This window comes from Diorhabda sublineata, chromosome 8 (assembly GCF_026230105.1).
Source record: "Diorhabda sublineata isolate icDioSubl1.1 chromosome 8, icDioSubl1.1, whole genome shotgun sequence".
NCBI classification, from domain to species: Eukaryota; Metazoa; Arthropoda; class Insecta; order Coleoptera; family Chrysomelidae; genus Diorhabda; species Diorhabda sublineata.
In genome coordinates, this window is record NC_079481.1 from 21776769 (window position 1) to 21794477 (window position 17709).

At 34.5% G+C, this 17709-nt stretch overlaps 1 protein-coding gene across 1 annotated transcript; it reads left to right on the plus strand.

Moving 5' to 3' along the window:
- The first annotated feature begins 8193 nt into the window (after nucleotides 1-8193).
- LOC130447485 (facilitated trehalose transporter Tret1-like) lies at nucleotides 8194-15743 on the plus strand. Its single transcript, XM_056784323.1, has 2 exons — nucleotides 8194-8411; nucleotides 14371-15743. Exons 1-2 carry the CDS (start codon nucleotides 8282-8284, stop codon nucleotides 15726-15728), a joined length of 1488 nt encoding a protein of 495 aa, XP_056640301.1. The 5' UTR covers nucleotides 8194-8281; the 3' UTR covers nucleotides 15729-15743.
- Nucleotides 15744-17709: the final 1966 nt, after the last annotated feature.

Below are 17709 nucleotides of genomic sequence, written 5' to 3' on the forward strand. Positions count from 1 at the left end.
TTTATAAGCCTCACAACTCCAATTATTCATATTGAACAACCAGACTTCCAAGAATATCTACCAATTTGGAATATCACTGCTTTCAGTACCAACGTAGCCCCTTTTCTGACAAAAAAACGAACTGCTGCCAAAAATAGTCGTGATTTGATACAGTATTCTTTGGAGCTGCTTCTGTTATTTTCCATCCCATTTCAAGGGTAAACAGGATAGGACAGGATTTTTTTAGTGAAATTGCATCTAAGGAAAAGTTGCGTAATTCATAACAAAAAAAATCGTTTCGCTAGTTACTTTTTTATCGTGAGAGATATCGAACAATGTCCAATATAAAGCTTTTGGAGCGGGTGCAGACCTACAAATTCGTTTTTTTATTTTCAAGAAAAATTACGACCTCTAGGGCACCGCAAAGTCAGTAAGACTGCCCGGTTTTGATTTAGCCGCTCGCACGGTTGTATCCACACGTCAAAATGAATGAATGGTTATTCAGGGAATTATTGCTATACAAAATAAATTAATAAACCAGCCAAATTATAAATCAATCACATGATATTTATTAATCAAATAATTTTTATGTAGAAAAAAATAATAATTACAGGTGGTAATTTTTTTCACATGTTTTTTGTCTTTTTGATGGTCCCGGATTCAGGAACAGCGGCTTCAACATCTTCAATGAACTCATATGATGGGAGGTAATTGTTTTCATCGTAAATCTTTTTTTCTTCGTACCATTTCTCCGAGAGTATTTTGAAACCGGTATTTCGAAAGCACACCACGCAATCACGTCCTTGTTTTTCGATTATGGGAATGTCATCTCTATACTTCTCTTGAAAATGTTTTATAACCGTTCTGATGTCAGAAACCAAATCTACATTTATTTGGTTCATCAACTCGCTAATAGAAAATTGAAGTTCATCGGAATTTTCTTTTAGAAAGGAGTAAATTGCCTCCATTGCCGCGTCTACTTTGTTCCTTGTAGGTCGTCCTTTCTTATTGTGCATTTTATACATGAGAAATAAAAGTTCGATGGTAGCGAGCTCCTACCGTGACAAGATCAAGTATACCATGAATACGCTCGATGATTGAAGTAGCAAATTCATCGTCACGCCCAGACAGGTATCCCATAACTTTTTCATTCACTGATATTTCTACCTCGGAATGAATTTTTTCCGTCAATGCACTGGCAATCTTTATTTGTTTCAGAATATTTCTCCACAAAATAAACATCGATTTTTAAAATTAAAATGAAAATGACCTGCAGTTGTTCTTCTGGTCTGGTTCTTGTGATGGAGACTAGCTTCATCAAGAAAAGGAGCAGATGTTCCGGCAAGAACCCGAGAAAAGGGTCTTATACCTGTCACATTGCAGCGTCGGGCGCGCTGGGGTCGATTTTGTGCCGCCATAGAGGTCGTAATTCTTGTGGAAAATAAAAAATTAAAAAATGAATTTGTAGGTTTGAACACGCTCTACAAGTTTCATACTGGACATTTTTCGATATCTTTCAGAAGAAAAAAAAAATTATGGTTTTCTTTCATCTATATCTCGATAACTATGATCGGTACGGAAAAATGTTTAAAACTCAATTGTAGATCGTTCAAAGAGCAACAAAAAAGTATTGCATAAAAATTTTTGTACCCAAACTGGGAACCGAGTTATGATGAAAAAATTGAATTTTTTTCAAGATGGCCGAAAACACACAAGGTTACTTTGGTTAACAGTTTGAAATTAAGCTTTTCTAGCCCCCCCCCTCCACGTAATATCCAAAATTTGACTTTCTCGGTTCATTTGCCGATTTTTTCGACGTAATGACTGGACAAAATTTATTTATTGGGAAATTCTCGTGCGAGACACTTGGATCAAACTTCGCCGGCTCGCAAGATCTTCCAATTATCTTTCGTGTCTCGCAATTCGAATTTAGGAAGGTAACTGTTTAGGGCAAGAATTCTCTGTATATAAGTATTTAGTTATTTAAATACTAATACAAAAGAAAATGGAGAATGAATTAATTGTAACTATTAACAAACAAATTTTTCATGAAAATAATAACTTAATATACTGCGTGATAAAACAGACTCTGCGAATGAATTATTTTCAATAATTATTGGCTGATAATAAAAATCCTCGAAATCTCTTGAGTTTGGAGACCAGCCAGGCACTTCTCTAATTTTCGTTATGCTCTCACCTCTTGCACATGCTATCGATGTCGAAGAATGCCGCGTAGAATGCGCAGTGAATATCTTATCCACTCCTAAAGTGACCAACGTCGATCTGATACAACGACTGATTGTTTCAGTTTTAACTGCTTTATGCGGGTTGTTAAACAATTAATGTTTCCTCGACGGATTTCTGTCATCACTAGGTACTGGCTTAAAGTTTGTGCAATACACAGCTCAGGTTCATCACATAAAAAAGGGATCTATCTTCAATACTGGTTGGGGAACCCCCGGCCAAGAAGTTTTAATTATATGCGAAATACGTACTTCAATTTTTCTTTTTGAGGGAATGGTATTGGAACTTTTAACTAACGAAAACATTTGAGAGCGATGGGCGGTACCAAAGTCTGATAACAACAATAATTTTTTCGTTAATTTTTTAAAGATAACATCTCGAAAGGAAATCACGTCGCCAACTTATGTAAAACTGGATCCACATCATATGTGGACTCGTATTTGGGTAAGATGTGCCTTATCTTTGAAGATCATTTGATGAATCGACTTATCAGTTGATTATTTGTGACATCCTCTGCTGATATTAATGAAATTGCCGCTCTAGAAGACTTTAGTGTACTAAGACAGCATACGGATCAGTTTTCTCTAAAGGAGTATAAGTAGGGTGGACCCATGATCAACAGACTTTGCACCAATTCCATAGCTCACATGCCAACTCATGAAGACCAGAAAACCGAACGCCTACCATTCTATTCATGTAGGCCAACGTTGTCCACCATGAGTAAGATATCTAGATCTCTTAGATCAGCTGCAAAACATTTCAAGGCTAGAGAAGCCGACTTACGCTCTAAATAATTTATATGAAAACTCCTTTTATGTTGGTCCCACACTCCATTGGCATTTTCGCCATTGCAAAAAGCACCCCATCCAAACAAAGGAGCATCCAAATAGATAGTTCTCTCATACCGATTTTTTCTAATCTTCCGAGCTGCATTTGATAGGGCTTGCAGCCACCAATCCCAGTCTCGTATGGTAAACTTATACATGATAGCAAAACAACCCTCATTTTTATTTAATGCCATGTAACAAGCTGTATTTAAGTGCTGAATGATAAGCTACTAACGATCCATCAACTTTCAAAAAATCACGGATCTTCAAACACCCCTTTTTCTTAAGGATCTCAATCTAGTTTCGTACCGCAATCTTTTTTTTTTCTTTCTGAAACTCAACCTTCATAGTAACCGTATCCAAAAGAAACCCCAAATATTTACATTTCCTTTAGGGCACAAATTTTGACTTTTCATAACTTACAATAAATCATAACCTCTCCATCAAGATAATAGCTCTAGTTAAATTTTCACTGCATTCTCCAATCGACTGACACAAGCACATAAAATCATTCAAATACATAACTGAGAGCCAACCGTTGAAACTTAATTTATAACAGTTTTTAATAATGTCGTAAATGTCAATGGACACGTACACAGACTAAAAAGTAAGCACACGAACCCGTAGATTTTTTCATTATACAAGAATATCAAAAACTTGCAATGTGGACTCCGCACATGAATCAATTATACCCATAAAAATTCCTTGCTCTAAAAGGCTGCAATCTGATAAGAGATCCTCGAGTTTAAATTGTTCTGCAATAATAAAGTTATTTAACTTTTTTAAATTCAGAATAAATATCTGCTGGCCATCAGATTTAGGAAATGAAGAAGGAAAATTATCTGTAACAACTTCCTCAGCTTTCACAATAGCTCCAATAGAAAGTAGTCTATTTCTGCTCCGACCAATTTCTGGACAGTGGAGGTTGATTCAAAAGATATTTTATACCCTTTCACAGATAAACTTGTCCTCATTGATCGATTCGCAAACCTTTATAAAATGTTTAAGGCATCCCGCAAAAATAATTTCGACGTCCTATTGGGCTTGCGGTTCTGAGATTGCTGATTTTGTTGCCGATATTAACTCGACTTGTTTATTGTTTCGGTAGAAATCTGGAAATCAGTGGTTTTTTCATGACTGATGTTCTGCCACCCGCCTGTGTCACTGACTTCTTTTGATTCGACGAGCCCTTCGCGTTTAAAGGATATAAAAGTTTTCTTAGCTGCAGCTGACCTCATCTCCTGGCCAATCTTCCCAATAGCCTTAATCTTTTCCATTTTATTCACCAGCTTCTCTCCAAACAAGTAACTATCTGTTGCTCGTTTTTCAAATGCAGTTGCCCATTGCTTAAATAAAGTAGGCAAGATGCAAGCCTTGCGTGCCATTCTTTGATATCTGTGAATTTCAATAAGCAACTTAGCAGCATCCCAGATCTACTCTAATCTTTTCACACTTTCTGTATCACTCAGTGGTGCCAAAGACTCGATTGCCGGAGTCAACGCTGCCAAAGCAGATCGTGCCAATTTCTGTGTTGCTTCAAAATATGTCTCTTTTAAGAGCCGATTTTTTCAGATTTACCGCCACCTCATCATTTAGAATCGGTGGGTCGAACGAAAGCTTATTTTTCCATGAGGGAATCCTTCACTTCTTTTTTAAGGCTCTCTGACAAATATTTTTCCTACGCATAGCGACACGAGAGTGCAAAATCAGCTCAGGCTCTTTTTGTGCTGGATCTTTATCAAAGATACGAAGAGCATCCGCATCTAGTTTCCATGGAGTCTTGTCTACAGCCGGTGTAGCACAATCTACATTTCCCGTAGAAGGATCACCTACTGCTGTAGATGCATTTTTTTGAATCTCAGTTTCCTGATCTATAATCTGGATTATCTCCGAATCAACATGTTGATTTGCCGCAGGATCCTGCTCCTGCTCATTGGTCTCTGCAGACAAATTGAAACAAATCAATTTCAAAGCCAATCGCATTTCATTTGTTTAATTTGTTATAAACAAACCTCATGGGCAAAGCAAATCACTCATAAAAACATGTATATATATTCTAGTTTGAATATTATCACTCGTCTCACAGGCATGAAGGCATATTTATTGCATAAAGAAAAAACATCAATATTTCGTGCTAACGTTTAACTATGGCCATAATACACTTCAATTTACCTTCAATAATTGGTGTGTCTGTATCAGGCGTCACCGACAATGGAGCCTCTCGTGTTAGAATGGCTTCTTTTATCACAGCAAAACCCGTTCCGATTTCTTCCATCCTGTCCTCTAATTTTCTTTTAGACGTCCTTTCGCTCGAATGATCTTCTTACCACCCATTACTTACAATCTATTATAAAAATAATAATTAAAAATGTTTACTCTATGCACAGACGTGTGGTTGGTCTGACACAAAAGAAACGAATGAGTAAACAACTATAAGAAAGTGCCGTAGTAACCTAGAGGCGCTTGTTCTTTATTTTTAGCTCTGAACTAGTGGTTATTAACATAAAAGTAATCTCGAAGTACGAGACACGAAGGATAACTTGTTAAGAAACTGTGAAAACGTACACAATGATAGCGCTTGTACGCATTCAACAAATTTTTACGCGCTCATCGTCGCTGGACATCAACAACGTAATCTCACTTTTCTAGTGTAGTTTGTAGTTGCACATACCCTGAAACTAACTGGAGGGTAATAAGGTTTTCTTATTGAATGTTTTCTTAAATCTCTTCTAAATTAGTTTAAAGTTTGATCATATAATTTCATACGTCTACATTTAAATAATTCGTCTGATTCTATTTCGCTCATTTTAAAATATAGTAAAGTAACTCCAGATATTTCTATTCAAATTGAGATCACCCACTATCACTATCACCCACCAACGCCATGTCAAATGTTGCTTTGAATAAATTTCTCTACACATTTCTTACAGTAAAGTAAGTAGAAACTCAACAGCGAAAAAACCGGACACTTAGATTTGGTCTTATAATTTTGTTAAATATATTTATATTCTCAATTTATGGTAAAAATTCGTTAATTTATAAGTTATTCAAAGAAAATCTTCAAAAGTTAATGATTTTTATTGATAATTTACTAAAAAATACAAAATAAAGAAAAAATGATAAATTAACAAATTTTTAAAAAATCATTCTTCATTTTTAGTAGGCATTTATGTAATTCTAATAGCGGGTATCCAACCCTATCAAGCATCGAAGAAATTAAATTCTACACGTACTCCACAGGTATAGCATCCAATTCTACTCAAAGAGCAATTTTGAGCTGTTTTAAGTCATATGGAGGAGGAAATACACTATGGGATTATGAGGACGTAGGACGCAGGCCGGGCCAGAACTGTGATTCCCACTTGATCCAAATATTCGATAACAATTCTGGCGGTTTGTGGTCGAGCATTATCCTGCATTAAAATGAATTGCTCTTCAATAAATGGAGCAAATAGGATCTTAGCCTCTAGAAGGACTTCCTCGGTGTATCTCCGAGCAGTCAAAGTACCATTATTCACAAAAATCAGTTCAGTCCGGGCGTGGAAATTAATTCCATCCCAAACCATAACTGATCTACTTTGAAAAGGCCGTGATTCATGTATGGTACATTGAGCAAATCGCTCCCATGGTCCTTTTTCGATCGTCTGAGCGGTCTATACCAAATCTAGACGCCTTTCTCTTCGATGCCTTTCCCGGATTTGGGGACCTGTCACGGGTCGCCTTCATGCTCCCTCAATCTCCACCGTACTATGTCTGCACTCTCACGTATATTTCGAACCACTTCAAGTCTTTTCCGAACCTCAGAAACGGTTCAATGTCGGTCTTTCAATACCGACAGCGTAATAAATCGATCGCCTACCGCCGCTGTTGCCCTGGGTCGCCCACTGCCGGCCTTCCTATCTTAGCTACCAGTTTCCCAGAGATGCAGGAATTCATAGTGAATAGTAGATTTCGCTACCCCAAGCGTTTCGGCAATATATCGTAAGCTCCGGCCTTCTCTGACCAACCAAAAAGCTTGGTTAATAAATTAAAGATGTTTAAATGTGCGAAAAACTACTTTCAGCTTAGAATAGTTCCGAAAATCAGGGAAATCAATTTCAAGACAAATAAATCAAATCTGAGTTTTATCTAATTATTTACTAATACTGGGGGGATTACTTCAAAGGACTTAGATCCCACATGCTCTTTAATAACTAGAATACCTACAAAAACAAACACATTGCTGAAAATTAGCTATCAAATTAGCGAACCAGCGTAAGGTTCGTTTTCATTATAAGCAGCTTTAAATTTGGGGTGTATTTTTTACATTCATGAACGTGTAGATCGCATCATGGTCGCTTTCATTCTGTGCACCGCACCGCTGGACTTAAAAATAAACCAAGCATTTCTTCTCCAGAAACACTACTTCAGTTTATTTGGAATCAAAAAGCGAAATATGACCATTTGACCTAGTGCGCATATGTTATGACCGACACGAAATGCACCAGCTTGGACTTGCAGCCTCTGTGGACCGTGTCATACAGTTTTTAGCATTGTATTGCATTAGAAATGCTAAGATGGTTTCTTGTATGGCAATCAAATGTATTGTGTATTATATATTAAAACAACCCTCTTATGCATTTAGTTAAAAATATAAACTTGAGATACAAGCAGCCGCTTGATTTGAATTATGTCTATTCGAAACCATCTCGTTTAATATAATTGCAATTCCAGCAATGTATGCATGCAGTTATACGATATACTATAAAAACAGTGCATTATTTAAATAATGCTTTGCTTCCGAATTCGGAAAGTGGATTTCAAGTTTTTGAACAATTATTAGTAAAAACAAGAATGAAGACACCGCAAATAAACAGATTTCAATATATTTCGCATGGAAACTACACATGTTAACATGAAGAAAATGATATTTCATTTGTATACAAGGACATGTCCGTTATAGTGAAGAAACAAGATCAGCCGTCTTCCTTTATTCTTACGATTCATTTCAGATCCATCGTTGACGAGAAATATTACCTATTTTTAATATACTATTGTAACAGTAGAACGCACCTGATCGTACGATCTTACTATTAATCCAACCACAAAAAATTAATTAATTCGAAATTATTTATATAGTATTACATTTGTTTGAAATTCTGATAACGGAGTTTTAGTCCTTATATTCAACTCTTATCGACTACTATTTACATTGTATATTTGAAGTGCGTCGAAAAGTACACGTTATCATCATGGAAAATTCTAACTTGAAAGAAGTAAATTATGTTCCAACAAATTATGAATACAGTACCACAAGATTGAAGGCAAAAAATGAAGATAAAAAAACTGATACACTTTTTCTACAATTTGCAGTTATCACAGGTAAGTTATCTGGAAGCATATGAAATTCTACACATCTTGAGATTAGCGTTGTTGTGTGTTAAATAAAAATATATTCTAATCCCAGATGCACTCATTGTAAAGGAGCGAAAGCTACTTCTCCATGAGATGAGAAATTGATATTTGAAGCCAAAAATTAATTTGGGAAAATCATATATGATTGATGACACTATATACTGTACACAGGCGAAAACGTTAAAAAGACCTTAAAAAGTCTAAATTTGTTGATGAAAATTTTTCTATATTTTAAATTGTGGTCTCATATAAGGGTCTATTCGAAAATATACAATATTCGGATTCTTGTATCCTATAGGAAACTCAAAAATATACAAAGCCACGTCACATTTGTTTTTATATGGAACAGTTTGTAGGCTCATTCTAAAAGAAATTACTTCAACTACTTTTGATTTTGAGACTACTTTAACTTTTTAAAATTATCTCGTATTCTTACTTTTTCAGCAGCTCGTAAAATGTGAGAACGGTAAACGAGTTTTAGGTTTAAGAAATACGTATTAATATTTTGATGAAATGAAATCGTCTTACATAACAATAGATTTCTTAATTCTCTTCATTTGTAAAAGGATTAATGGAGAAGTACAATATTTGGTTGGAAATGATTATTAGACAATAATTCACCTAAATTAGAACTTTCCTTTGGCCTTTACGTAATAACGTGAAAAAAGATTTATTATTATTACCAAAAAATAAAAAATTATCTCCGTATTTTGGATGGAGCAGAAATAAAGGTTTTACCAACAAACCTTCTACAAAAGTGTAAATATTGCAGTATAACTCACCAAACATTAAGAATTATATAAATTTTACTGGTGTAAAAAGCTTATTTTTCAACATTTTTCGATAAAGTTTCCAAGATTGACTGAATTTTGTGGAACCATAACTTTTCTAAACCCATTGAAATCAAAACAGTATTTACTTCTTTAATGAGTGTATTCTCTGCTTATTACTTATTCCCTTTTTCGTAATTAAGCTAATACATAAACATGTGTAGTATAGGGGAGTTAATATGCTGTCTCTCACAACCGCAAAACAGACGAAAGCACTTTCCAAGAAATAGTCCCGATTTAATTCACATCCTCTCTGTATTTCAACTCACGTGTAAAATATGAGTTCCTGTGTATTGAATATTAACTGTATAAAAATGCATTACATTACATTTTGTAGAAAATACTATGTTTTCTGGAAGTATGAATAATTAACTTTATTCTTTGGTGATTTGTAATTCTTGTTCGACTAATGACTATCAATATAATCGCTTTACTGGATTATTTCGGATATCCTCGAAGATTATACAAAGAAAGTGACTGTTCGGGCTGATATTTTCCGAAATACTATAATTGGACAACTATTCTTAGAGTGAAAATTTGACTGATGAACACTACTTAAGTCAATACAATTTTTCATGCGTTTGAACCTATTGTCCAAGCATTTTTCCTATTCAGGTTAAAATGGCAACCATTTACTTGAAAGTGTTTTGTGCGCGAATACCTTTTGTCGAATTTGGCTCGTCTTAGAAGACTCATACAGTGGATTGTTGTTTGGTTTCGGGATCATATGCATAGATCCATGATTCGTGGTTTGTAATGATCTTATAGATGACTTTTAAAGTCATTTAAACTTCTCAGCATTTCCTTGCACCAATCGACACGATTTTTTTTGAGCGATTGTCAAATTATGCGGTATCAAACGCGAACAAATCTTTTTAATAGCCAAATGTACATATGCCAATGGAACTAATGCCCAAGTATGCCTTAATCCCACGGTATGTCAAATGACGATCTTGTAGTATCTGCTCTCACGCACAGCATCGATGTTTTCTGGCATAAAAGCCGATTTTGGATGACACGAAATTCATCTTGTAGCGAAGGGCAACGCGATTAAATTAAAAAAACCTGCGAAACACGGTGATTGTTGTACGGATTAACCGTATTTCTTGCATTTTGTGAATTTTGTGAATTCATCCATGTTCTTCAAGAACCATTTCCGATCGAAATTATTGAATTTCTCTCATAGACTTTTTTGTTAGTTTCGGTTGGGAAGTGACAATTGGATCTAGATCTAGATCAGTTTATAATCAAATTTCACGTCAAGTTATTTGAAGAGTGTTAAAGCTGCTATGTTATTCACCTCGGAGTCAGATTGTTCTATTATTGTATTCCACTTGCTTTTATTTTAGGGTGATAGGACAGAATGTTGTCCTATAAGCGAATGCATCATCTCTATATCTTATGCCAAACCTTGTTTTATTGGTGAAATATCTTTTTGATGTTTCAGAAAACCATTCACATTTCATTGCTTGACTACTAGACTACTTACCATGAAGACGACATCTACGAATAGCTCCTTGATCTTATCATTAGTATACATCTTCATCAGTTTTTGTTAGTACAATGAAGTAGATTACATCGAAGAAAAATCAAATTGATGTGAGTGAAATGGAATGGAGTGAGATTAAACTGTGATTCATTGCAGGGATCTCGAACATCTACCACCTTGGATATAACCTTATTTGTGAGTAACTTCGATGAATGTCGAAGATATACTATCAGTTGTTCTCTGGGGATGTTTCAACATGCCAGAAAAATTTTTTCTTTGAACATTCTATAATTGTATTAGATATTAACTCCAAAAACTCTTATTGTTATTGCATCATGAAATACTTAATTCTCATAATTGGAGATTGAGAGGAATGCATTGTGACTTGATATGGAACACAGTACTACAAGATAAAGAATTAATAATACACCAACCTTCTAATTAGCTGCTGGATTACAGTTTCAAAATAGTGCAGTTTGGAAGAAATATGTCTCAGTATTTGCTTATCCAGCTATTTACTCAAACAAAATTCCACTCGAACAGTAGTATGAAACAATGACGCTCGCCTCACTCAGTTGATAGAAATTAAATAATTCAATATACTAAATGCGAGCATAACCCATGCCACACGTTGCCTCGATACAGGAAACCGTCGCACATAGAGGTATTTAATCAATTTAGTCGATCAAAAACCAACAATGAGATGTTACATCTGTAGGGCAACTGCTAAACAGTTCAATGACCGGAAAACGTAATGATGATGCAGACTTACTAGATTTTGGACTGTCAGAATTGGGATGTTTGATTATATTTTGTACCTGTTCCATAAAGTTTCTGTCAAAAAATGGCAGATAAAGAATACTACCGACAAAGCTTTTGTCAAACATACAAAAATACTTTATTGATGATAGATAGCGATTTTCTGGAATTACGGAGCAATGAAATTGTTACTTATAAAGACGAGAAACTCTAAAATGATTGCTTAAAAATCATATTGATTGATTATGAATACGCAACAAGTACAAAAAGTAATTGCTCACTCTTCACGACGTGAATTTGGCCAAGTTAGAAAAATATTGAGGGCAATAAACAACGATTTTTCTACATTCGTGCAAAAAATAAATGTTTAATTCAATGTTTTATAATTAATATTGAAAGTAAATGTACAAGTTGTGCAAGTATAGCTAATTCTTAGTGAATTGATTATGTCCCTTGATTTGTTACTTTTCTGAACATATTAGCATTTAGTGTTCATACATGGTTCGTTTCTTGAGTCTAAAACATTTGTATGCCAACATTGAGTTTGTTGAGAAGTGATTGCACAGCTACATTCGACGATAATATAGCTAATCCAATATCTGTAAGACGCTCCGATATCTACATAATTACAAACATAAATCTGTGAGAATTTAAGGTAATAAATAAAGAAAAACGTTTATTATGATGATAATATAGACCATTATGTTTGGTAAAGTAGTAGAAGAAGACCTACATGGTAACGATGACCTCCTTATCATCTCAAATTTCTGTGTGTATTACCTTTCTGAAATTGGTAACAAAAATAGTTACCTAATCTGGGAAATACGTTGAAAGTGGGTCTCACACAGCTCTAAAGTGATGTCATGGTAACGGTTGCTGTTCAGCTGAATCAGCTTCTTCCCAATATAATCTTGTATTTTTGTCACGTTATCCTCCGTGGCCGTGAAAACCGTTTTTAGGACACCCAGACATAGATTATTAACATACGACCACATTAAAATTCCTTTATCAAATTTTTGACTGCCGCCATCGGAAAAGAAGAGTACCATATAGGCCATCCAAATTTTCTTCGATTTAGCTAAACGATTTCCATTCCAAAAAGAAAAAAATCGACTTACTGATCGATATTGCTCTTTTTCCATTTTCATAAAATATTTCAACACAAAACTACGAGTCGGATTCGACCAAAATTTATGAAAGAATAGTCTACACGATAGTAAACTGGTTTAGCAATACTGGCACAATCAGACAGATAGCCAAATATTTATCGGTCTGTCTCCATAACAAATTCGATCCACGTTCCACCTTATTGTGATAATGGAAGTTCGTTCTTTGCCAGCTCCTAATAGTGACACATATGATTCAATTTTAGAGCTTATCTTTACGACATACCAAATGTATCACTTACAACGCTTAAAATTTCCAACTTATAAATGTACAATATTTTTTATGCTTCTGGAAAAAATTCCTATTGCTTTATGTTTTACGAATTCCATCTTATTGTATCAAGTAGTATCATAATTTCGAAGAAAAACGCATCGATTATTTAACTTAAGTTATTATTTTCTGTTAACTTAACTTTTCCATCGGAGCACCAATCTTTCGAACCCATTTAATTTTATTTCCTTGATTCAATAAGAGATAATTTTGGTGATTTTGACTAATTCACTGAATCACGTTGGAATCCCAACGAATTTTCCTCATCACTATAATCTATTTCTTCGAATCAAAACTTCAAATCGTCAAAATTTGTTTCTAACTGCGATTGCATTGCATTATTCAAATAATAATCTATTTTTTTGTAATTTAGATATATAGTAAATAATGAAAATAATAGAAATATTTCAAATCTTGTATTTGTTCGAAATGTAATACAATATAACAGAAAATTATACTAAATATTTAGCGTGGATTCGAATGTTTATGTTTGTCAAGATAACGAAACGCTATTGTAGAATGAAATTAGTATTGCTCTTAATGAATTCAGTAGATGTTTGTTTTTTGCAAGAACGTAGAAAAAAAACGCTTTTTATCATTAAATAAAAGCCCTACAAATTTTGATAAAAGCCTTGCATACCTCTGAATAATTCATGAAATCTTTGAAACACGTCCATTATCTGAGATATAGCTGACGTTAGTAGTGAGATAACTAAATAACAATAACCTAGTACAATGTTATTTATCTATCCAGTGAGATCTTGGATGACATTTTGAGACTTTTTCGGATTATTGGCGTGAAATCTTGAAAAAAAAAGCTAATTTGTCGATCAACATCTGGTTATGGAAAACAGGAATATCAGCTGAAGATGACACATCGATGTTGAGAGGACTTAAAGATAAAAGGGTGAGGTGACGTTAATAAACTATAATCAATTATGATACTTTTCATAATAAAAAACGAGGTTTTTCCAATATATTTCCAGATGAAATCTACAGTTTTTGATGAAGACGGTAATTTATAGTAAAAATTCTGATTATATTACTATCGAAAAACATACCGTTTATGAACTTATTCTTGTAGACTAGTGGCTCGCAGTTGCAAGGAGAAAACGTGATCTGTCTACCGACCTGCACGGATATCGTCAGAATAGAGAATCGTTAGAAGTCTATAATCAGACAATAACGACTCTGTACAAACCAGTAGATGCTAAATGGCGTTATCTTCTCCAATTGCGAACCATTAACCAGGTATCCAGTCGTATTTCCCTATAAATATGAAAGAAAATTTCATTTCATTCCACAATACATATGTATTTTTATTTATTATTTGTTTTGTTATAAAATCATTTTAAAAATTTATTTTCACGCTATTTTTCCATGATTTATAAAATAGACGATACATTTTTAGGAATATTGCTGCAGCTAGAGTGTTCAGCATTTTGGGTATGGATTTCAACAGCTATGATCAGAATGAAATCGAATGATGCAAATATCAACCTTCTTGATAGAGAAATAACTCCTATGGAAGCCTCTCTATTATGTGGTATACCTTTATACTTCTCTTCAATTGTTGGTAGCGTGCTTTCGAACTTGGCTGACGAAATAGGTAGAAAAAATAGCTTACACGTTCTGGGTATTGCAATGCTAATCAGTTCTATAGGATTGACTCTCAGCAATCACATATATTCAATAATAATATTTTATACCATCATTCAAACAATATCTTCTGGTATTTGGGGAATTCTGCCAGTATACATAACAGAGATTTGTGAAGATCACAACAGGATCAAGTATGGTTGCCTTATGTCAGTTTTCACACCTTTGGGTCAATTGTATGGTAATGTAATGAAGTTATTTCCCAGTTTGAGAACCTATTCTATAGTTCTTGCTGCACCGCTAATTCCTTGTCTTGTATGTTTCTTTTTTATACCTGAAAGTCCAGTGTACTTATTACTAAATAAGAAAGAAGAAGAGTGCATTATAGTCTTGAAGATGTTACGAAGTAACAAGACTGAAAATGAAATAAGACAAGATTTGAATGAAATTGGACGAAGTTTGCTAGATACAAGAAATAATAAGTTAACAGAAAGTATAGGTCTAGTAAAACTTCTCAAACGGAGAGAGGGTCGAATTGGTTTAATTTTGGCTAGTTTGCCACTTTATGCACAGTATTTTTCTGGTGTTTTTGTTATAATGCCTCAATTAGCACCAACTTTTAATAAACCAAGTTCCAAGGTATCTGCCGATACTATGACATCAATTGTTGGTATAATTGAAGTGATTATTTTTACTATCACCACTTTAATAATACAAAAAACTGGTAGGAAACCTCTGCTGATGGTATCTTCAATGGGAGCTGGTATTATGGTATCAATAATAGGAGTTTATTTTTATTTGGAAGATCATGGTTACCCTTTAACGGATAATTTCCATTGGTTACCAGTTATATGCGTTGTAATTTATAGAGTTTTTTATTCTTTTGGACTTGGCCCGATACCTATGGCTACAATGAGCGAACTATTTTGTCCGCAACTCAGAGTAACTGCTCTCTCATTTATCTCAGTAACTATTGGTCTGTTGCTAACAATATACACAACGACATTTTCATTACTTATCCAGAACATTGGGATACATCATTCTTTGTGGATATTCGGCTTTTCGTGTTTTCTCAATACCATACTTTTTGCCTTCATACTACCAGATACAAAAGGTAAAAGTGTGATAGAAATTCAAGAAATTTTGATGGAATACCAAGTACGAAAATAAAGATTTGAGAATCCATTTTGTTTTTATTTATTCCAATTTCCAAAGTAATGAAAATATACTGTATTCGTATTTTGGCATTATTATATATTTTAAAATTAACATGTTTCATTACCTGGTGTCCAAATAGCATTATTGATATTTTGATACCTGAACCACCGACGAAGTCTACAACTGTGATTTCCAATTTGCTTGAAGCTCGTAATCAAGTAATCATGTTTTTTTCTAAGTTAAAAGCGAGCATAAAAGAGTAAACCCACTTAAGTAATTCGAGTGATGTCTGTCTGCCGTGTGGATATACCTCCGGATATTAATCTTGAACATCTGTAGGCTGTAGTGCTCTGCCTGTTGAATGGGTCTGGCAAAAACTGCTTGAGTTGGGATCATGTTAGACAGTTCGGAAGAGAATTTGCTGTATAAGTATCGGTAAAAAACAGAGTCAGGTCGACCTTTCTTCTATGTTCTAAGCTGTCTAAGTTTCTGGTCAACTCTGAATAGCCTATAAGTCGAACTGCTATCTTCTGTTTTGAGTCGAGTATTTTCAGAATACGCTTGAGAGCCGAGCTCCAAATGTGCGAGCAATATTCTAAAGATGGGCGAATTTGAGACTTGCGGAATATTAGAAGCTGTTGCGCGGTATATAGCTTTTTGGTCTTAAAGAGTGCTCCAAGCTTTTGTGAAGATGCTTTGAATGAATTTGTCTCGTGACTATGCTAGGACATTTTGCTTCCAACTTAAGCACCCAACAAGCAAAATTGTAATGACGGCAATATTTTATGTCCAGAAAGGAGCAAATCCTGAGCTACATAGCCAGCCTTCTTTGTAAAAGTATGGGTCTCTGCTGCATTAAACTCTATCAGATTGCTTCCACTCCATCCTAGATTGTTTTCAATCAGCGTTCACCTCAAACCTTTCTGAGGTATTTCCATCGATAGCAGCTTGGATCGATAGGTTTTTAAAAAAGCTGCTAAGTTAGCTGATAAGTGAGGGCGACAAAACGTACGATCTTAATTTATTTAGAAGGTTCTCATATCAATCCCTGTAAAAAGCCGTCGATATATCAAATGTGATTGGTCAAAATTTCCCATTTTCCTCTATTGTTTCAGTCCATACATTAGTGACATAGGTTCCCGGTTGACTATCAATACGGAAGCCGTATGTCAGCAGACTGAAGATCAATATTTGTTGGTTAACGATTTTCTGAACGCCCTTGGCTATGGCTCAACTAAAGCAATCGGTCGGTAGTTATTGTGAATAATCTATGTTTCACAATAGCTATCCATATTGATGTTCAATCCTTTGAGAAGTTTTTACCTTATCTCTATTTCTATCATAGATGTACAAACTCTAGACAAGCTGGGTAGTAGTTTTCCCACGAATCAAGAGTTGAATCCAACAAGTCCGCCTTCTCTTTTGTAGTCACTGCCATCTTCTCCAGTTAACGATGGAATTTTTGACTTACAAAAGCAAAAAGTTCATCAACCCCAAAATTTGAGTAAAATAAACGAGAAATCCGTAAAAAACTGTTAAAAAAAGAAGAGACATATTCATATCTCTCAAATTTATTATTGTGGCACTCCTGATTCTGATCAAGATAATCAAGCAATCATGCATTCTGTAACTGTTATATTATTATAATTCGATTTGCTTTCAACAAGTACAAACCGTTTACACAGCCAGCATCTATTTCAATCAACTTGTTATAATAAATTGGCGACAAGGATGAAGCAAAGTGATATATTGATCACCCGACAAACACAATATAATATATTATTGTTTCGCATAATGCAACGATATTTGTAAGCTGCGAGTTCCAATCCTACATACATCTTACATAATTTCACAAAAATTATTGCACCTGGTCACCCAGTCAGCGTTCGAATGAGGTCGACGCCTGAAGAAAAACTGTTATTGGTTGAGAAAGTTATGAAATTGTCTTCCATTATCCCCCCAAAGGAATCAAAATCCATATCAGATACACTGT